Here is a 22421-nt window from a genome sequence, read left to right as displayed (position 1 = left end):
TAGTCAAGTTTAAAGTTAAGTATTAAATGTCTTTTTTGACAGATATTTGAAAGGGAGGAAAGAACTAAGAATTTTTCATTAAAAAAAGAAACTAATGGGCAATATTTTGGGAGAAAAGGTACACATCTTCAATGCATTGAGTTATATATCATAAGGAAAAAACTTTTCTCTTGCAGTGGAGGAAACATTTGGTTGTTTTGTACAGGCTGGCTTAGAATTCAAGTTCCTCTTGCCTTCATCTTCCAGGCACTGGGATTAAATATGTGTACCATTATGCCCAGCTGTGGTCCTTGCTCTTTTAAGCACTGGGTTTTGTATTTCATCTTTATGAAATATTGATGTTTTTAGGAGGTTTAGGTAGATGTCATAGTTAGTTAGTCTTTGTCAACTTTACACAAACTAGAGGTACCTGGGAAGAGAGAACCTCAGTTGAGGAATTAATTGTCTGCATCTGATTGGCCCCTGAGCATGTCTGGGGTATTTTCTAAATTGCTGATTGGTGTGGGAGGCTCAGCCCACTGTGGGTGGTCCATCCCTGCCGCAGGTGGACCTGGGTTAAATAAGAAGGGTAACTGAACAAGCCAGTGAAACAGCAGCATCCCTCCGTGGTTCCTACTTCAAGCTCCTGCCTTGAATTCCTGTCTTGGCTTCCTTTGATGACGCTGAGATGAAATAGCCCCTTTTCCCCAGGTTGTTTCTGGTGTATCCCCATTGTTCCCACCCCATCTCCCCCCTCACCCCCACCCTCCGTGTTTAGCAACAGAAAGCCAACAAAGGCAGCACAGATTCTGAAGAATGTGACATGGATCAATAAACAGAAACTAAGTCAAAGTTTCAGGGCAAAAGTTGATACAAGAAAAAAAATCTTAAATTTATTAGGCTTTAGTTTTTCTTCTGTTGTTTTTCTTTGTGTGGCAATAACCTTTAAACAAGGATGCACAGTGTAACTGACATCTTGAGAGATTCTATTCCTGAACATGGACTTATTGATAGGGGGGGAAAATGTGTCTAAAACCTGAATTTTCCTCACACTATAATCACCATGCTATTGATGACAATTACGATTAACATGCAAATACTTGCTATTTTAGTCATCCTGGAAAAAGCAAATCCTGCCACACTGGAAGACCCTCTGAGGAAGAAAAACTTGAGCACAACTAAACTTTGAGCGTAACTAAAACTTCGGGATAGCTTAATTGTTTGGACCTACAGTGTTGGTCAACCTAATCACCTAGAAAAATCCCAACTATCAAAGATCAAAAGATGAGCGTGTTGTCTCTGATAGCAGGGACTGAGTGTGTGGGCAAGAGTTCATCTAAGGAAGATAAAGAGTATCTGCCAGGCATTTCTCCTTTGTTGCTAGTAGTAACAACAATATAAGAAGAAACAGAGACCCTGAAGTGAAGGTCGGGATAAATGATGATTTTAATAAATGATGAGTAGTCTGTTTTAGAAGCCAGGAACCCGGAAGTCTGTTTTAGAAAGAGTTTCAGAGGATAAAAATAGGATGTCTAGGGCTGGAGAGATGGCTCAGTGGTTAAGAGCACTGACTGTTCTTCCAGAGGTCCTGGGTTCAATTTCCAGCACCCACATGGTGGCTCGAACCATCTGTCATGGGATCCAATACCCTCTTCTGGTGTGTCTGAGGAGAGTGGCAGTGTATTCACATATATAAAATGAATGAATAATTACATTTCAAAGAGTAGGATGTTTATAAACTGGCCTACTGTAGTGGTTTGAACGAGAAGTCCTTGTAAGTCTCAGGCATTTGTATACTTGGTTCCTAGCTGGTGTCTCTGGCAATGATTAGGAATTGTGGCCTTGCAGGAGGGGGTGTATTCTCTCTCTGCTTCCTGCTTGTGGATCAGGACTTGAGCTCTCAGTTGCTCCTTCAGTGACGTGCAAACCTGCCTGCAGCTATGCACCCTGCCATGAACGTCATAGACTCCCATCTCTCTGAAAATGTAAACGCCAATAAATACTTCCTTCTATAAGTTTTGATGCTCGTGATGTGATGTTTTATCACAATGATAGAAGGGTAACTAAGACAGGTAGATAATATTTTAGAGAAGTTGAGAATGTCATAGTGAACACAGTCCAAACTGTGCTAAGGAGGATGATGAGTGATGGGAGTCATCCATTTGATGAATACTGATGAATGAATGGTGGGGACAAACCTGGCAACTTTGAACTGTAGACTTGTTTGAGAAACATTTAACATGGTGATTATGATTATTTAAGTTTCAGTGTTCACAAGGTCCTTGGAAGAACGATTTTCTGGTTCAATAGAGAAGATTGGAAGGTACAACATTATGATGATCATAATTTATCCAAAGTAGCAGTTCAGTAGCCCTTTCTTGGTTTGAATTTATATGAATAAATTACAATAATAAACAGCACCAGACAGCATCAGAATTTGATGAGTGTTTCTATTTATTCTTTGGGCCTACTTTGCCATGTTCAATGCCTTTCTGAAAATCAATTTCAAGATTGCTTTTCTGGCAATTTTCCTTGGTTTAGATCTTGAAAGCCACATCCTGTTCACACAACTTCTTCCAGTTGTTAACTGAGAAAGGTTTTTTTTGCCACTTTAAGTGCTCTCTCTCTCTCTCTCTCTCTCTCTCTCTCTCTTTCTCTCTCTCTGTGTATGCAGTGTTTGTTAGAAATAATCAAATAAATGTACTCTAATAAAAACACTGATCTAGTTCATGGAAACTATGTTATTTTGAAAATTAATATGGATTCTTGGATTTTTATTTATTTAAAATGTTATAATTAGTCAAACTGGGTACTTTGGTACATGACTATAATATACCAGCACTAGGAAAGTAGAGACAGGAAACTCGGAGTTTGAGGCCAGTCTTAGCTATAGAAGACCTTGTTTCAAAGCATTGTATATAGTAAATAGATAAGTAAGCAAATGAATATGATGCTATAATCCATCATTCTTTTAAAAAAGATTTATTTTTATGTGAATTGATGTTTTGTTTGTTTATGTCTATGTAAGAGTACCAGATCCCTACCCTTGGAGTTACAGACAGCTTCGAGTTGCCATGTGGGTGCTGGGAATTGAACTCAGGTTCTCTAGAAGAGCAGTCAGTGCTCTTAACCACTGAGCCATCTCTCCAGCCCCACCATTATCCTTTTTGATGATAAACTAAAAGTTATTCTATTTTGTTTTCTAAGTTTTCATTTATTAGAGAGTCTTTCAGTGGGGAAAGCCAGTTATATGATCACATTGGTCCTTAGCACCCCTTCAAGCTGGCTCCTGGCTTTAATGTTCTCATTGGTTTTTGCCCACCATCTTAAATTTGTCACATAGTTTCCTTGCACCTGATCTAGAACCTGCCATTTTTCCCAAGGTGAAGGTGACCTTGGAAGTCACACGATCTGGGTGCTAGGGGTGCTCACTACCACTGAGTCATTGCTTCTAAATGCTTTCAGGGATTAGAGGAACATGGAAATGGAGATCCTCCCTCCCCACTTTAGAAGCAAACACTAATTCTAGGGTTTACATGGAAGGAGATAAGACCTGGTAAGCTTCAATAGTGTTAACCATAGAGATTTACTGATATTTTATTTTTCTGATTTTTAATTTCATTTTAAACTTTTTCCTTGAAATAAAAATCATTGATTACAATGAGCTTATAAATAAAGATATCACACAGGGAGATTAAAAGAAACCATGCGTACAAACTCTAGCCCGCATACTATACATCTCAATGTCAGGATGGACGTTCCGAAGACTCAGAGCTTCAGTTGGGGTTTTCCACTTTCATTTTTTAAGATTTTAAACAAGTAAAGCATTTGATTGTTCAAAATGAAACAACATGGCAGATGTTCGTGTCAGGGAGCCGGCTTTATCTCCTCCCACCTAACCTTCTACCCTAGGTACCTACATCACAGATTCTGTTTGACATCCTTCCAATGCTTCCTTTGAAAAAAAAAGGGGGGGAATGAATAAATACATATTCTGTATTCCATTTATTGCCTTTATGTTTAATATGTCCGGGAGATTCATTTAAATCAGTACATGGGAAATTCTCTCTTTGATGTTGCAACTATGTTCTATTCTATCACACTGGTCATGTGGGTGTACTGGATTGCAACCAGCCCCCGTCTGAAGTATTTGTATGTACTCTGTCTGATCACATCCTGTTACACAATCACATGGGTTCTCTTCCAGCATATGGAGGAACAAATTTTCTATAGTGGCTACCAAAAAAAAAAATCTTCACATGTTTGGTGGCCTCAAACAACAGAGGTTTATCTTCTTAAAGCTGTAGAACTTAGACATGAACATTTAAAGTGTTAGCAGACCCAGATGACCCTAAAGCCTTTAAGGAGAAAGAAGCTTGTCTTGCCTTTCCTGGTTTCTGGTAGCTTTAGGCTTGTGGTTAAGCTATTTTTAACCTCCACCTTGCTCTTCGTATGAATTCTCCCCTGTTCTCTTTTTTCTGTGTGTGTGTGTGTGTGTGTGTGTGTGTGTGTGTGTGTGTGTTCTCCAGGGATAGAACTCAGGGCTTGTATCTCAAGGCAGAAAGCATCTTGATCTAATGAACCATTTTACTGTCCCTGTCCTGCCCATTTCTTACAAGGACAGTTGTCAATGGATTTGAGACCCATCCAGAGAATCTATAATGATCTTACCTCAAGTTTTTAAATTTAATTATGTGTTTAAAGAACCTTTCTTTCAAATAAAGTTTCAACCATAGTTTCTGGAGATTGAAACACAGAGGAATTCTGTGGAGGGGTGAGAGACACAGTTGTACTTACTACATTGGGTATTAGAAAAAGGCTGGGAAGATTAATCCTTCACATCCAGTTTTACAATTTTAGGGTAATGAGCACGTATATAATTCTGTCGACTTTCCCTTGTTTGACTTGTATATATATATATATATATATATATATATATATATATATATATATATATGTATATATATATGTATATATATATTCTCTGCCAGCTACATTTCTACAGCACTGCCATCTTGTAGATGCCTTATCAGTGTCTCTCTTTTTTTTCCTCCCCCCCTTTTTTTTTGGTTTCTTTTGGAATCCTCTAGCTCAGGCTAACCCCAAATTTTTTTTGTCTCTGAAGATGACAACTTCCAGATTTTTTAAATTTCTTCTTATTTTGCCTTCACTTCCCTACAGGAGGGTGGATTATAGGCGTGTGATGCCATGTCCACTTTGAGATACTAGAAAAGAGCACAGGATTTTATGTGTGCTAGGCAAGCACTGTCCCGGAGCAGGCAAGCATAGAAAGTAGTTTAGTAGTACTAGATTTTAATTGGTTTTGGCTTTATTCACAGTGCTAGACTAATAATAATGTACTTGGCAGCATGAGACTCTTACCTCCATGTACAATGCACACACACTTCACTTCTAACAGTGTACCTAGCAACTTGCTAGCAACTAAGGACCTTCCCATTTGCTGCTGCATGCACACCCCTTTCTGAACAATGGAAAATACATTTCTCCTCCATTGAAGGACCATCAAACATAGACAGATTCAACTTAATCAGGATACAAAGACTGATCTAGACCGAACAAGTTTGGGGTTCATGCTCAATAAGACAAAACCGTGTACCCAAATGGATTTTTCTATTTACCATCTTATGCCCACGCACAACTGGGCATGCTGCTCCTCTACTGTATATTCTGATTTTTTCTTATTGCTTTGCTTTTAATAAAGTTTCCTCACTACTTTGAAATCTGTGTAGGGTTTTATTTCATTTTCAAATAAGAGGCCAAGAATTTGGAAACACCCAGGGCAGACAGCACCTCTGACTACTGGTAACATCTCATCTATTTTTTTTTTTTAAATGTTATTTTAGAGTAGCACTACTTTGTATTGCAAGTTACAAGCTATTTTTTCTCAGATTTAAAGTTGTTTATTTACATGTGTACCTGTGTGAGTCTGTGCCATGTATGTGCTGGTGGCTGCAGAGGTCAAAAGAGAATGTCAGATCCCCTAGAGTTGGAGTTACAGGTGATTTTGAGCCACCTACATGGGTACTGAGAACAGAACTTGGATCCTCTGGACGAGAAGCAAGTGCTCTTAACTACTAAGCCAATTCTCCAGCCCCACATTTTCATCTTTATTTTATGTGTATGGGTTTTTTGCCTGCATGTATATCTGTGCAGTATGTGCACATCTGTCCTCAGAGGCTAGAAAAGGGTATCTGATCCCCGAGACTAGAGCTATAGATGGTTGTGAGCCACTACGTAGGTGCTGGGAACCGAACCTGGCTCCTGTAGTAGAGAAACCAGGACTTCTAACCACTGAGGCATCTCTCCAGTCCCAAGTTTTAAACTTTGAATTTCATGTTTGTTATTTATTGATTAAGGTGGCAATAGAGTGTCTGAAAAGTACTTGACACTGAAAAACCCAAGGAAGAAATAAGTACCTGCAGGGTGAATAATTTCCTCAAGGGGTTCACAGACTAACAAGAGGGTTTTTTTTTTTCTGTTTTGTTTTTTTGAGAGAACAACAACAAAAAACCCCAAGAAACAAAACTGGGAAGTGTCATGAGCAATATGGACATAGGTAGATAAGCCTCAAAACCCCAGTATGTGATTCTTTTGAAAGGGGTGGGGACTGGAGCTTTATGTTTTCACTCAGTAAGTATGATAGATGAGATGAACTTAGATGCATAGATTCCTGTTTTTTGTCTACTGAGTTTTTAATAGTGCCATACATATATTTAGCATACAGAAATGCATATATTTGTCTAGTTTCTCCTCTTCAGTTGGGTTGAAAGCTCTGGCAGTCAGGGAACTGCTTCTTACAATATCTATTATTCCCTGGGCTTAGGATCTTGTTTTTACACCATACATCCTCAATAGATGTTTGATGATACCATTATCTTGCTCACATCACAAGAGAAAGATTGATTTCTATGAGATAAATTCATTTAACTTTTTCAATCAGTGTAAGAAAAGATATCCTTGTTCAAAGGAATGGAACAGCGAACATGGTGTTTTATTATCTGCAACAGGGCACAGGATAAACTGGTGGTAACAAACACTTTTGCCTTGATGTAAGAGACATCATCACTTCTCTCCCTTACAACAGTTTTTGGGGAGATTGTGACCTTCATCTACAATGTCAACTGGGGACACAGGAGGTGCAACAGCTCTGCCATCATCCTTAGCATAAAGATCTCTGGGTCTGTGAGATTTATGCTGTTAGGTCTGTCAGCAGTCCTGTTTTGTTGTTTTGTTTTTGACTTTTTGGCTGAATAATATTCCTTTGGGTATATCTTAGTTGTAGCCATGTTATTTTGATAACTCTAAAAATAGAACTTACAAGAATGGAGAAGTTTTCACATGCTGAATTGAAGTGTGTAGGGCTGCTTTATTATCTTATTTTATTTAATGCGTTTGAGTGTCTGCAGGGATCAAATACTGAGCTTAATACAAGGATGTGTACATTTCCAGCACTTCTTTCCACTACAGAAAAAGACACTTGCAGCTGGGCAGTGGTGGCACACGCCTTTAATCCCAGTACTTGGGAGGCAGAGGCAGGTGGATTTCTGAGTTCGAGGCCAGCTTGGTCTACAGCATGAGTTCCAGGACAGCTAGGGCTATACAGAGGAAACCCTGTCTCAAACAAACAAACAAAAACAAAAAAACAAAAAGAAAAAGAAAAAAGACACTTGCATTATGCCTATTTGGATGAAAAACATGTACGACTCTAAGCGGCCACTTTAGGTACTTGCTAATAAAGCCGAAATGTCAAACCTTGGGGGATCCAGATGCTAATAAGTAATTATATAGTCAGTTCTCTGGTATGAAATCATTTGAGCATATTCTGCCTTTAAGTCTTGCTTCAGAGAACAGGCATCTGGCCTTTTAAAAAAACATATTGGCCTGAGAGTCAGGTCCCTCAGGTTCTATTTCTGGTTCTGTTATTGGATTGCTATGAGGCCTTTGCACAACACTGGAGCGCTTTCCACAAAGCAAGAGGCAAGACTGACCTCTGCACTTGTGGTTGGGTTCCAGGTGCCTTGGGAACTGACTGGACTTCATTAGAGAGCAGGCCCACTCTTCTCTGCTGCCAAAGCCATTTACTTTAGTGTGAAATTAAAGCTCCGATTTTGACATGGCCACAAACGCTTTATCTTGCTCCTTACTGTGAATCCAGAAGTAAAAAAAAAAAAAAAAATCTAGAAATAGTTCAACTTTTCTCACTTTGTGTGTGTCTGGGGTGGTGTTAGGAGCACGAAAAGGGAGGGAGGGAGAGAGAGAGGGAGGGAGGGAGGGAGGGAGGGAGGGAGGGACAGAGAGAGAGAGAGAGAGAGAGAGAGACAGAGAGACAGAGAGAGAGACAGAGACAGAGACAAAGACAGAGACAGAGACAGAGACAGAGAGAGAGGTGCGCAGGCGTGGGAGGGTGTCTGACTTTCAAAGGCCACCTAGCACCTCTAAGACTCTGGAAAGCAGGTTGCAGCGCTTCGTCTTCTGGGGACTACAGTTCCCAGGAGGACTTGCGGCCCACATAAGGGCGGGATCTCGCCTTGTACGGAAAACACTGCAATCCGATTGGAGGTCACTGCGCAGACTCGAAACTCGGCGCGCGTCCCCGCGAGGTCTTAGGCTCCTAGCGCGCGAACAGTCTAGGTTGTGCGCGTGCGTCGCGCCGGAGGGCGGACCAGAGATACCCGTGGGGCGGGGCCAAGGGTTTCGCGTCGACACCGCCTTCCTGCCCCGCCCCTGACCGTTCGGCCCGCCCCTCCTTCCTGGAGCCACAGCTGAAACCGAGGCGGCTCGGTGGCCGGGAGGGGGGCGGCTAGTGGCAGGAGCGACACGCGCCCGTCGTGACCCTATGCAGTGACTCGTGCGGCGCAGGCGCCTCCTGCCCCGCCGGCGGGGCCCAGGCTTACCGCGGCGGGATGTTCTCCCGAAGGAGCCACGGAGATGTGAAAAAGTCCACGCAGAAGGTGCTGGACCCCAAGAAGGACGTGCTGACCCGCCTGAAGCACCTGCGGGCGCTGCTGGGTGAGGCGTGGGGCGTGGGCTGTGGGTCAGGGCCACCTGCCGGGGGGGGGGGGTCGGGTCTCACCCGCGGCGTGGGCCTGATGGGGTCTCAGGTCCGAGTGATGTAGGGAGCTGGGGATGGTGCGCACCCGACCTCTGCTAGCCCAGATCTGGACCCTTGAGGCATTGTTCCTGAAGGCAGTACGTTGGCCCCGGGCGCTGCTCTGTCGTCCCAAGTGTAAACTTAGCCAAGATTCTCATTTGGGCGCCTAGCCTCGGGTAACCTCGAGGCCAGGCATAGAGGTGACTGACTATACGCTGTCCTCTCCAGGAAATAAACCAAGTACAAGTGGCGCGGGCGAGAACACACACACACACACACACACACACACACACACACACACACACACACACGCAGGCACCTACCTCTCTGCCACCTCCCTCTCCCATTTTAAAAATTTAAATTCTTGACAACTTGGCTTAGACCAAGACCTCATGTGGTCCCATCACCAACTCCGTTGAACTGCCATCACTCACTCTCCTTTTAAAATGTTACTATGTTTGAGTGCTAAACTTTAGATAAGACTGATTTCAGCTGATCTCAGGACAGATTAGATGCCATTCCCTCTCCCCTGCCCTTTTCTCTTTTAAATTTACATTTTTCGGGGGCGGGGGGTTGGGGGATGGTGGAAGGGTCTGGCTGATAGAGTTTCCTTGGGTCTTTGGTGTGAAAGGGGTTGTGTTCAGAGGAAGCAAGTCTTTCTTGGGTTCAGGGAGGCTGCTTCTCCCTTATAACCAGAATGACAACCATTACTCGCCTTCCCTTTTTATGGCCTGCAGGGTGGAGGTTCTGCATAGCCCAAGTGGGCCTGGAATTGACTTATGATGACTTGAAAGCTCTCCCAGTGGGAAGTGTCCACAAGGTTATCTGCAGCTGGTGATGTGTAGCTTGGCTAGGTTATGTATTACATGGTTCTAGTTTTGTCTTCTGTGTGAACTTTTGTTCAAGGTAGAAACCCCTTTGCCTGTCTGTGCACAGACATCTGTATTTGGGGGCCAAGGAAAAGACACGTTTCTTCTACATATATTTACTGTTGAAACAATAAAAAATTTAAGGACCCAGTTTTTAAAATTTTAGACCATCTGTCACTTGAGAAAATAGGGCACAAAAGAATTCACTTTATAGGTGAGAATTTTAAGCATTCTTGTTAATGAGATTAAGAGTTGCTAATTTCTATTTATATTGTGTAAACTATCTTTAAGTGGGGGACAGACCAGTGAACCAACCAATGAACCCACCAAATGTAAAACTCAAAACCATGTCTACTGCCACAAAACTATGCCCCTCCCCCCCCAAACCCACCAGATTTTGACAACTGAAGTTACTATCTCAGATTCCCAGATATTACACTTAATGTGTTCAGTTTATAATGAATGTAAATCAGTTATTGTTAGAAGGATTAGTTTCTGGACTTCTGAAAGCAAAATGTGGTATAAGTTGAACTTTCTCCTTCCTGTGGTGAAGTGCCCAGGCACACAAGTGCTTTGTGTTGGGTCCTTAGTATCTGATTAGTTCCTGCTGCAGGGGCATTCTTGATAAAGGAGAATTGAACAGTTTTTTAAGGCATTTGATACTTTGGAACTTTTTCTGTGCTGAAGAATTTAAACCTTTGTTCTGACTTAGAAGGCCAAGATTGAGTTGGCTACATTTAATAAAGACAGAAAACCTAGATCAGAGTAGCTTCTTAGAGCTACACTGTCTTTGTTACCATCCAGAGAAAATGGATACTTTCAGGTCTGAGTATCCTTAGTTTCTCCCCTAAGGTGTGTGTCTCCTTACAGCTGCAAGTGGGAGGGATAGGCTGTAACCCAGGTCAATAGCATCTCTTTATGATTTTATTTTTTTTTTTAAGTGTGTGTGTGTGTGGGGGGGGGGGGGGCTTTGTGCTAGTGAGTACAGTAACCATAGAGGCCAATAGACAGATTCCCCTGGGGCTGGAATTAAAGGTGATTGTGAATTGCTCTGAGGGACTACCGGGAACCAAATTCTGTACAAGAGCAGCAGGTGCTCTTAACCTCTGAGCATGTCTGCAGCCTGAATCATCTTTTTATGTGAAAAAAAATTACCTTTATTATCACTCAAAGATAAAATCTCTTTAAAATACTGTTTGTAGTATAGAATTCTTCTACATTTCATTAGGAATCCTATGTTGTTGATGATGGCCAAGTTTTCTTTATGTCCTACTGTGATCTTTAACTTTAGGGGCTCTATTTTTAAATTTTTTTTTGAGGAATTCTACATACATGGGCTGGACTTAGGCCTCCTTTCTCACATGTAGCAGATGTGCAGCTTGGCCTTCATGTGGGTCCTGAACAACTGGAACAGGGACTATCCCAAAAGCTGTTGCCTGTAGGTGGGATATGTTCAACTAGTCGGACTGCCTTGTCTGGCCTCAGTGGGAGAGGAAGTGCCTAGCCTTGAGACTTGAAGTGCCAAGGTGCAGGGGAGATACCCAGAAGGGTTCCTACCTGCTCAGAAGAGAAGGGGATGGGAGAAGGTAGGGAGTAATCCAGAGGGGGCCAGTGAGCGGGAGGTAAAGTGGATAAGTTAAAATTAAATAAAAAAAATTGAGTTCTAGCCATAATATTTGGCATAAACTTTTGCTTTACAACTGTAGTTTGAAGCCTTTAAGGAAAACTAGTGCATATTAAAGTATTATTTCCCATAGCAGCAAATATTTTATCTGGTTATTACCTTTAAAAAAAGAGAAGGTGTTACTGAACTGAAAGATAGGGGTTAAGTCACTATGAAGGCAACCAAAGGGAATGAGCTTAATGAGTATTGCATATTACGTGCAGTAGGGCTGGTATTTTTCCACATGTAAGGATGATGCTGTGGGCCAGAGCTTGTATCCCGTCACTGCCACTTGTAGCTTCACAGCTTGGGGACAGTACCTAGCCTGCCCTTGAACCTCAGCTTTGTTTCTCTGCTAAATGGAAATGGTAAGGTGAGAGTATACTATGTAATGATGTCAGTTTGGAGCAGGCATTTACCAGATTCTTCTTATTGCTTTCCTCCCACTGTGAATAGGACACATATTTTAAGAGGTTTTTTCTCCACCCTTCTTTATTTTTATATAATTGTATGGCCATCTTCTCTTTTTGAAAAGAATTTCTACTTCAGACAACTTGCGGAGAAATGGTTAACTATGGAGCGGCGAATATATCTTAGGATTATGATAATGACTCCAATTCAGTGCTACTTACAGAGCTTGTCCTGACTGTATTTTTAAAATTGGCTCTCATAGGGCTGCAGTTTAGATAGTTTGCATGCACCATTGGAAAGAACAAGGAGATACTTTAGTTCTCCTTATGCTGTTTAAATTATCATCAGGAAAGTAACTGAATAAACTAAACAAATACTCCTCCCCCCCTCAGCTCCTGTGTATACTATATTGCTCTAGCAAACAAGCAATCCAGCATCTGGGAGGTTAAGGCAGTGGCATTATTGTTAATTTGAGATCAGTCTGGGTTGCATAGAAAGTTCTGTGTCAGTCAGGACTACAAGATCCTATTTCAAAAGACATTAAAAAATGTAAGGTACATATATAATTTAAAAATTTCTAGAAAGTACATTTATATAAAAGAAGCAAGTGAAATTAATTTATATTTCATTTAACCTAATGTATATATATATATATATATATATATATATATATATATATATACATACACACACTGTTGCTCTCTTTCAGACACACAAGAAGAGGGCATTGGATCTCATTACCAAGGGTTGTAAGCCACTATATGGTTCCCTGCTGAGCCACCTTTCCAGCCCCCTAACCTAATGTGTTATATCAGCAGGTACTAGTAAAGGCTAACAGATCATTTTACAGTACCTTGTCTATATGAATTATTTGAAATCCAGTGTCTATTATACAGTCAGAGCAGATATTTGTCCTTACTAGCTACATTTCACATGCACGGTACCAAGCTGTGGCTGGTGACTACTGGTAGTAAGACTTGAATTTGGGAAAGCAGAGGGATAGGGTAGGGCAGTTCTAGTCAGCAGAAGATGAAAGAGTTGTTGGTAGATATCCATACTGCAATGGTACAGGAGAGTGACTTTCACCTGTATTCATTGGGAGTTAGAGCACTGGACACAGGATGCTTGCATAGACCCTTGTATAGCTCAGAGTTAGAGGTATCCTGACAAGCAGCCTCTGAGGCAAACTTGGTGGCCTAGATCAGAGAGGGTTCAAACTTGCTTGAGCTGGAAGCTCATACCTATCCTTAGGTGGGAGTTTGTATGGAGACTTTTTAGCAGGCCAATAAAGAAGACTTGAGAACTGCCCATCTCCTAGGAATACCAAATAATGGATCAGGAAGGGCGGGACAGAGGCAAAGATTCCTTGAAAAAGCTCCATGGGAGGTGGGGGTGGGTGGGTGGAGAAGGTAAACAGTGGATTGTTGGAAGAGGAAGGCCAGGATGAGAGATAAGAGCAGCAAGAACTTGTGAAGTACAGTAGGGGTTTCAGATGCTGGCTAAAGAATGATCAATAGAAATTAATTTGGAATTGGAGGCTGTGACATTCAAGATTACTTAGAGGCCAGTACTTAGACCTCAGATTTGTAAGAAAACATTTTCTTACAAGTGTTCTCTACATTGATAGAGCAGTTCTTCTTGCTTTAAACAGGGGCAAGTTCACTTACAATTTTGGATGTTGCCTTTTACTTTACTCATACTTATTTTGTGTGTGTAGTCTATGCACACTCTTGTGTGTATGCATGTACAGAGATTAGAGGAGGGCATCAGGTGTCCTGCTCTGTCACCCTCTGCCTTCTTCCATTCAGCTTAAGACAGGGTCTCTCAGTAAACCCAGAGCAAGTCTGGTGGCCAGAAAGCTCCAGGGGTCCTCTGTCCTCACACTCTGCACAGCCATTAGCATGGGTTGTGGGTATGTGTACAACCATAAGTGCTGGGGATTTGAACTGGAGTCCTGCATACTTGAGTATGCAGTAAGAGCTCTTACCCACTGAGCCCTCTCCCTAGTGCGTTCTCTCTCTCTCTAGATCGAGCTGTCTGTCTATCTATCTATCTATCTATCTATCTATCTATCTATCTATCTAGTTATTACTGTCCTTCATGTTTTGTCCCTCTCATTTTTAGTTTCAAACATTTGTGAGCACTATGAACTCACTATCCAGAAGCCTAGGCTGGCCTCAAACTTGCCTTCTTCCTTTCTTTACTTGATGAGTTTTGGGGTTACAAATGTATGTGGTGCCTTGCTCAGCTTTTTCTTTTTTTCCCCCACCCCTCCTCTCCCCTTACTTCCCCTCCCCTCCGCTCTTTTCCCCTCCTCTTCCCTCTCTCGGTTCCCTCCTGTTCCCTCCCTTCCTCTCCCTTCCCTTCCTGCTCCCTTTCCTTACCCTCCTTTCCTCTACTGATAACAGCAATACCTCTAAACCATCTGGTGTTTTTTCCTTAGAATAGACTTCCCCTTTTCACTTTAGTCTGACTAGCAACACACCCTTTTTTGATGATTGATGATGGGCATTTGGGATCATGGAGTATCATCGATGGAGCTATGGAGGTACAAGCATTCCTAGCTAATGATGGGGCGTGGCAAGTTTGATATACTACAGGTTAAGTGTGAGAAAAGGAAGGTACAAGTGGAATGTCTGGGATGAGATTGTGGTATGTGGGGTTGGGAACTTAATGAGAGGATAGAAAACAGTGTTAAGATTCTTCATTATGATGAACTCATCGGCTCTCTCCACTTCAACCTACAGCAGAGAAACTGAGAGGCAGTAAGTTAACCATTTGTCAGCCACTTCCAGCTGACAAGCTGATATTCATATCCATAACGCTGGCCAGCCTGGTGATAGAAGCCTTTAATTCAAACTGCTCTGGAGGCTGAGACAGGAAGGCTGAAAGTTCAAGGCCCGTTAGGCCACAAACTGAGTTCAAGGCCAGCCTCAGCAATTTAGTGAGATGTACTCAAAATAAAAAATGAAAAAAAAAAAAAAAAAAAAAAAAAAGCTAATGTTGTGCTTCTGCTAGTTATCTGACTCAAAAGGATATTTACACATCAGAATAGATGTTTACCCACCAGAGTGAATGTTAATACATAAACAAAACCTACTAGGTTTTACCTGTCTTGCAAAATTTTTGTGACGTTTGTAGCTCTCATTCTGGTCTGTTCCAGGAGATCTGGAAGATTCTATTTGACCTGAGCATGGCAGAAGATTTAAAAAAAGAAAAAAGAAAAAAAAAAAAAAAAAAGGCTCCTTTTGTGCTTTCAGATTCAGTTCATTGGGTTCTGTGTTTAGGCCTGGCAGATAGTGAGATATTTGCACAGTCGGTAAGTCTATAACTTGAAAAGGCTGGGAACTCTAATTTCAGGTCCTTGCAGGCATTTTTTTTTTTTTTTTTATCTCTTTTAGTTGGCCAAGTTAATGCAAAATGACTTTGCCATAATGTTCCCATTGCTTGTGTTTTTCATCAATCACTAATGTAGTGTATCTGTAACCTCTGGAATGTAAAATGAACTGTGTACACTTGTACAATTCCTGTCTCTAGGATTCAGGCTGTCTAGACTTGAGAAAGGTGAGCCCAGGGCCACCATCTGAGCTGAGATGCTCTGTGTGTGATACTTGAGAAGGATTGCTTTCCAATGCCTTTTCTGAGAAAAGAGATTATTTGTAGGCCCAAAATATTTTCCTATAACTATTTATAATTTGGATTTTTATTTTGTTGATAAGCACTTTACTCCTGGGCAAGCATAAGTACTTCTTCAAGTTGTTTATAATACTGATCTTTGGTCTCCAAACTGAGTAAAATAGGTATAACTATAGCAAATTGTGTTCGTGTTTTAAAGTTGGTTTTCAAAGTAGCAATTGATTCCATTTAAACCTTGAACATTTTAAAAAAGAACAAAGTTACTATAGTAGTAAATTAAGAACAATTGATATATAAGTTAATAAATAGTTACTTATCAAGTTGTCTTATCCTTGAGATTTTAAAAATTCACTTTGGGAACTTTGTTTTATTTAGTGTATGAAGATATTGTGCAATTGTGTATATGTCTGCTGTTTTGACATAGTGTGGTATAAGATCAAGGCTTAGGGTTCAGTAGGAAAAACAGATGTTTAAACTATGAAATTTCTACACAGTGTTTTGAGCCACATAGTAGGATGGAAAGAGCTATGGAGGTGGTCACCAATCAGGAAGGAACTACAACAAGCCTCTGGAGGTGTCGGGAGTGCTTATAGAGGAAAGTCAGGGCTGAGTTGGGGTATGAATAATAGATAAAGGACTTTGCTGGTGCATAAGGAGTGGATACAGACATTGGCAGAGAACAGAGCTTTACAAAGACAATTCTGCAGGGCACCAAAGAGTTAAACACACAGTAGTTTTTATACTGGGTAAATATAGACAACAAGAGCCCACTGGAATGTTCGAAGCAGAAAAGGTGGATGTCTTTTCTTAAGGAAGGGTCTGGGAGTCCCAGCCTCTTCTAACATTTGAAACCTAGATGTCAAGAGAAAAGCAGTTTTTGTCCATTTGCAGTGAAAGCTCTGGGGGGGGGGGGGGTTACTGGTCTTTCCACTGTATAGAAAACACATACCTTAAAGTGAACCCAGTACTCAGAGGGGAGGCCTTCAGAGATGGGGCTGAGGGAGTGCTATAGATACCGTGTGAGCTACATGGTCCAGCATGTCTTTGCCAGTTCCACAGTTCCACCCTTGAGCTGCCCAGTTGCAGAAATTAGTCTCATCCTGCTTTTGCTTTAGTTAGCTAAAGGCATGTCTGGGCTTTGCAACTAAGAGAGGGCCAGGTAATGTGCTAGTAAGAGGCATTCCAGATTGAGACTAGATATAGGGGGAGGTATGAATTTTTAATATTTTTTAAAGACCATGGGAATTTTAGTTGATAATGAGAGGGAGAATTAATAAGAAGGGTGTGAACTGCTGAGGGATGAGGTAAAGGAGGGCTGCAGATACGGCTCAGCCAATAAGAGCACTGACTAACCAGGCATAAAGACTTGACTTTAAATTCTTAGCATCCATAGAAGAGGCCCCTAGCTCTGGGTGGAGTAGAAACAGAAGTGTTGGGATTGCTGGCCACCAATGTAGCTCCAGGTTCATTGAGGGTCCTTTATTCAAGGGAATAAGGAGAGTGTTAGAGTGGTAGGACCCCCAACATTCTCTTCTGACCTCCGAGCAAGTACACAGGCATGCCTGCACACACATGCGTACATATACATACATACATACATACATACATACGTATGTACATACAACTCAGACACATGTGCACTCAAGCACCCCAGAGTGGGAGTGGGCAGGAAAAGGGGCTTGATGGGTGGATGCTTCTTCATTGGAGGACTATTAAAGGGAGCAAAAATGTACTGGATGACAGAGATGTGGACAGAGCTGTCTTCTCTGGAGGTCAGTGGTGACATCGCCTTGAGCCAGCTTTCTTGCTGGTGTGGTGATAGGAACTTGGAATGTCATACTCTCTCTTCTGTGCCACATATCCTCTTAAAATAAGGAAAATTGGCAACATGTAAGGCTTGCTTTTGTTCTTTTTCAGAGTAAAAAGGCATTCAGCCAGAGGGGGAGAGCTGTGTAACATGAGCTTAGTTTAGTAGAGCAGATGCCACATTGCCAGCTCTGCCACTCTGTGTTCACGTGCTCTGGGGTGGGTGTGAGGTGGGACTACATTGTAGGAGGTGATCTGGCAGGCTGGGACTGGTATGTGAGGGTTTGTGTGACTTAACCTCATGTAAACTGTAACTCCACAGCATTGGCAGATCTGTTCAGGTAGCACGTTGTCCTTGTCCAAAGGCTTTTCTTATGTTCTCCATCCAATCAGAGTGACACCTCAAGCTAGAAGCTCTTTCTAATCATGAAAGAAGCTTATGAAGTGTCAGTGTGTGACTGTATTATAGGTACTCTGCAGTTTGAGCTAGCTTCCCTCATGCCAGCCTCCCAGATCTGTCAGTTCCAGCGGTATTTTGGGCGAGAGGATTCAGAATGTATTATCAGAGCCTGGTGACTGAGTATTAGATGAAACGTAGAAATCATATCTTAAAGTATTTACCTTATGGAGATACTGTGACCCTTTGTGTCCTTGATACTGTTTCCATCTAGAAGACATTGAATACCACCTAAAGCCCTTGTACTCTCCAACAGTAAATATGGATTTTGATTTTGGTAAGTTGTGATTTAGTTAAAAGAAGAAACTACTTTGATAGACTCAAGGAGCTCACTGGTTGTGTCTTTTTTTTTTTCTTTAAGATTTCTGCTCTGCATATGCATTGATGAGAGACTGTTCTGCCAAGGACATACAAAGTGTCATTACTTGTGGCCCACTGTAGGAGTGCTGAGAATGTGCATTCTTGCTCCTGCTGCACACAGTATGATTGACTGGTAGCCTCTGCATCTATCAGTTTTTCCCAAAGCTGAACTTCTCAGGCTTTTCACAGCTGAGTGACAAACCTAGCTTCTTTTTAGAGACCCACGTGCCACCAGAGGATGGCTCTGTCATGAGGTTCCTCTTATTCTTATAGTCGGAGGCATCTCTGCTCAGCAATCTCCTTTACTCCACTACTTTCCAGGGGTCAGACCCCCATGTATTCTGAAGCCTCTATGTGCCTTTCCCAGGTTTCCTTTCTCTCCCAGTATTTCCCCCAGTCAGTCTCACATGTGTGTAATCCTGTTCTCTTCTCAGAGAACTCACACCAAGACATCTTCTCTTACCCTATCAAATGTTTTCCATCCTGTCTAAATGATTCTGGGACAGACGGACACACACACACACACACACACACACACACACACACACACGCACGTGCACACACACACATGCACATTACAGTTCCACATAAACCGCCTCTGTCCTCTTGTCCTGAAATTACCTTTCTGCAGAATTCCCTCAGCATTTTTACCTCTCAGTGGCCACTTTTGCATTTTCTTTTGATTCATGCTTTTTGTGTTCTGCCTCATCTTCCCCAGTAAATGAAGTTTATGGCAAACATGGCAGCTTCTTGCTCATCTTGATGCCTCCTAGTAACTCATTTCTCTATTTAGAATAATAATGCTTGGGCTGGAGAGATGGTTCAGCAATTATGACCTTGTATTCCTTTAGTAGAGAACCAGAGCTCAGTTCCCTGAACACATTAGGTAGCTCCCAGCCTCCTGTAACTGCAGATTCAGGCTCGCCTCCGAGGGCACCTACAGTCATGTGATTACCTCTTCAAGAATTAAACATAATAAAAATAAGTTTAAAACATTAAAATATTTAAAAAGAATATTCATTTGGTACACTGTTCCCAGTACTGCCATTTTTTAATGCATATTGACTCATTTGATGCTCCCAAATGAAATTGAGACATTTTATGGATAAGACAGAGAGAGGATAAGAACTCTGTGCAAAGCTCTGTAACTAAAAGTTTCTGCCCCTAATGCAGGTAGCTCTAGAGCCCCTATTCATTCAGTAGCTGTATCTCCGTCACAGCACTGTGCCAGGCAATGTGTACAGCATTCGGGATGCCAGGGTTTGCTCTGTAAGGCTGGGTAAGTGAGTTTAAACAAACAATAATTTCAGAATATATAGATTTGAGTTGGGAGGGATCTAGCCATCCATGTGGATATTTAAAAAAAAAAAATGAGAACCTTCCTGTTCTAAAGTTGTTTTTTACTAGTGAGAAGAAGCCAGCACATATTATTTAAGACCATGAGTTAACTTCCCCTTGTGTGGGTGCATTTATGATCAGGCCAGGCCTTGGTGCCCAAGGAGAGCAGATGTAAGGAAGCAGTGTTTCTGTGGGCAAAGGGGACAAGTTATCCATGTGGGTAAACTGAGGAGGGGTAGTGAGGAATGGTTTGGATGGTGCTTCTGGAAACAAAATAGGAAAAATATTGTCAGTTTTTAAATTTACAAAACCCAAGACTGACTGTCCCCTTTTCTAGTTGGAGAGAAAAAAAAAAACCAAACTTTTTTTTAAACAACAAAATAATCGAATACTTAATAGTATTTTCAACATGCACAGACTAGAGAAGAACTAAAAAACAAAGTTTAGGGATTAAGTTAGTTTATTTCTGTCTGCTCGTATTTGTGACATAAACCTCTGGCTTCTATGGACGGTGTCTGATAAGATAAGGGTGTGTTTGAACCAGTTAGGCCTGATGTACTACAGTTGACACAGAACTCTGAACTTTGAAGCAAAGGCAGGTAGAATGTCTGCGTATCTTCCTCAGCATGTGCCTTTATGTGAACATTGTATTACTTTAGTAGAGAACCAGAGATCAGTTCCCAGAACTAGATAGCTCCTAACCTCCTGTAACTGCAGATTCGGGCACACCTCTGGCCTCCATTGCAAATATTTATCTTGGAAAGAATATTTCCATCTCTTTCTGGTGCTCTTAAAATAAGCACATGCACAAATAGATCACCTTCAATTGAATCAAAAGTAAATAATGAAGTGGAAAATATTTGAATTAGTTATATCTTCAGCTCATAAAAACTATACATTAACAAGAAAAATTGTAATGTATATATGTGAAAACCAGAGAAATGAGAGATATAACTATATTTAAATACTTTACTAATAATTTAAGATATATAAACTTAAATATGTTACCAAATTACCTACCAATTATCAAAATTGCTGTCTCCCATCCTAATAACATACATGTAAAGTTTTTAATACACATTTGGTAAGATTATAATTTAGTATATTCTTTCTGGGAAATAGCTTAATATATATATAGTGATCTTCAAAATGTATATATCATTTGACCCAATTTCCTCCTTTAAGCTTGCTATATTTAAAGGTTATTCTATTAAAAACATGTTGCCACATTGTTTGCATGTTTATTTTGTTTATTGAAGTGAAATTCACATAAAAGTGATCATTTAAAAGTAAACAGTTTGGAGGCCGTAACTACTCGTGTAATACATTATAGCCATTGTTTCTAGCTTCAGAACTATTTTTGAGACAGGGTCTCTGTAGTTCTGGCTATCCTGGAACTCTCTATTTATATATACCAGGCTGGCGCCCATCTCACAGAGATCCTCCTGCCTCTGCCTCTCAAGTGCTGGGATTAAAGGTGTGCAGCACCACGTCTGGCCTTTCAAAATTTTTTGTATCTGCATGCAAAGGAGCCCTATCGACATTAAGCAGTCACGTGACTGCTACTTGTGTGTTTCTGTTTAGCTTGACAGGATTTTACATTTTTTCTTAATTCTCAGCCAAAAGATGTGGTCAGCATTTATACTAGCCAACACCTGTGTGTGCAAGAACTACAAACCAGTGCCAGCTGAAGGAGGGACAGACTATCCAATGAAACAGTGAAAGGTCACATTTGGCCTTAGATAAAGCTGTCTGTCAGGATGTAAATGGTGTTCAGAACATTCACCAGCTCACATCCACTCTTTCTTGTCTCTCCTCTTCTTTGGTGAAATGGTTCTGGTTTGGGTTTTTTTTTTTTTTTTTGGTTTTCGAGACAGGGTTTCTCTGTTAGCCCTGGCTGTCCTGGAACTCACTCTGTAGACCAGGCTAGCCTCGAACTCAGAAATCCACCTGCCTCTGCCTCCCAAGTGCTGGGATTAAAGGCCTGCGCCACCACTGCCCAGCGGTTGGTTTGTTTTTGTTTCCTGTGCTTTTGTTTTGTTCTTGGACCAACTCTCCAGGCACAGGAGAGATGATCTCTGGCTTTGCCTGCTTGACATAGCTCCAGAGCTCGTGAGTCATGAGCAAAGTCCAGCCCCTCCCTAGGAATCTGCCCCAGTGCCTGAGAACCTCTCTGATTGGCGTCACATAGGTCATTCCCCATTCCTGTGCCAATCACTGGTGAGGGCGTTGGGTGTCTCGAAGAGTCAGGTTGGTCACTTGTTCTCTCCCCACAGATGGAACCTTATTTCTGACTCCTTTATTTCTGAGAAAGTTCTAGAAGGCATTCTCATAGATTCATGCTCAAGACAGCACTGGCAGTGTCCGTTTGATACCTGTTTTACCACAAAATTCACTAACTTTTGTTCCAAATCACTTAGTTGATATTCTGTAAATTCTACTTATGACTGTGGTGTTATATTTAAGGAATATTTACCCAATTTGAGAGAAATAAGTCACTGTCTTTTGAAGAAATAGGTTTGAGCATGTTAAGTCTGTCTAGAGTAGAGATTCTTCTTTGGTTTTTAAGTTATTCCACAGAATTATTTAAGTTATTTCACTCACCTGGTATTCACAAATCAAGGCACAGCCCTCATGGGATTTTCATTCTACCAAGACAAGCAATGTATCAGTAACAAGAAGTTTATAATGTAATTTTAAGTATTGATAGTAGAAAAATGGATCTTGGTAAGGGTGTGTGTGTGCATGCCTGTGTTGGGGTCAGATAGGCTTTTTTGACATGTTTTGTTG

General features: G+C 41.3%; 1 protein-coding gene across 8 annotated transcripts in view; it reads left to right on the top strand.

Moving 5' to 3' along the window:
- Window positions 1-8726: 8726 nt before the first annotated feature.
- Ralgapa2 (Ral GTPase activating protein catalytic subunit alpha 2) overlaps window positions 8727-22421 on the top strand; it is a 271068-nt gene continuing 257373 nt past the window's right edge. For 2 of the 8 annotated variants that reach the window (XR_013108861.1, XM_076929915.1), the window contains exon 1: window positions 8730-9009. Coding sequence is in view for 3 of the 8 variants with exons in the window: in XM_076929915.1 (XP_076786030.1) it covers window positions 8904-9009 (106 nt within the window). In the remaining 5 variants the exon portion in view is untranslated. Of the gene's footprint in view, window positions 9010-22421 lie in introns of all 8 variants that reach the window. The other 6 variants (XR_013108860.1, XR_013108862.1, XR_013108864.1 and 3 more) reach the window with 5 other exon arrangements.

Source organism: Arvicanthis niloticus, chromosome 2 (genome assembly GCF_011762505.2).
Source record: "Arvicanthis niloticus isolate mArvNil1 chromosome 2, mArvNil1.pat.X, whole genome shotgun sequence".
NCBI classification, from domain to species: domain Eukaryota; kingdom Metazoa; phylum Chordata; class Mammalia; order Rodentia; family Muridae; genus Arvicanthis; species Arvicanthis niloticus.
Note: the sequence above shows the minus strand (reverse complement) of the source record. Positions and strands in the feature narration are given on the sequence as shown.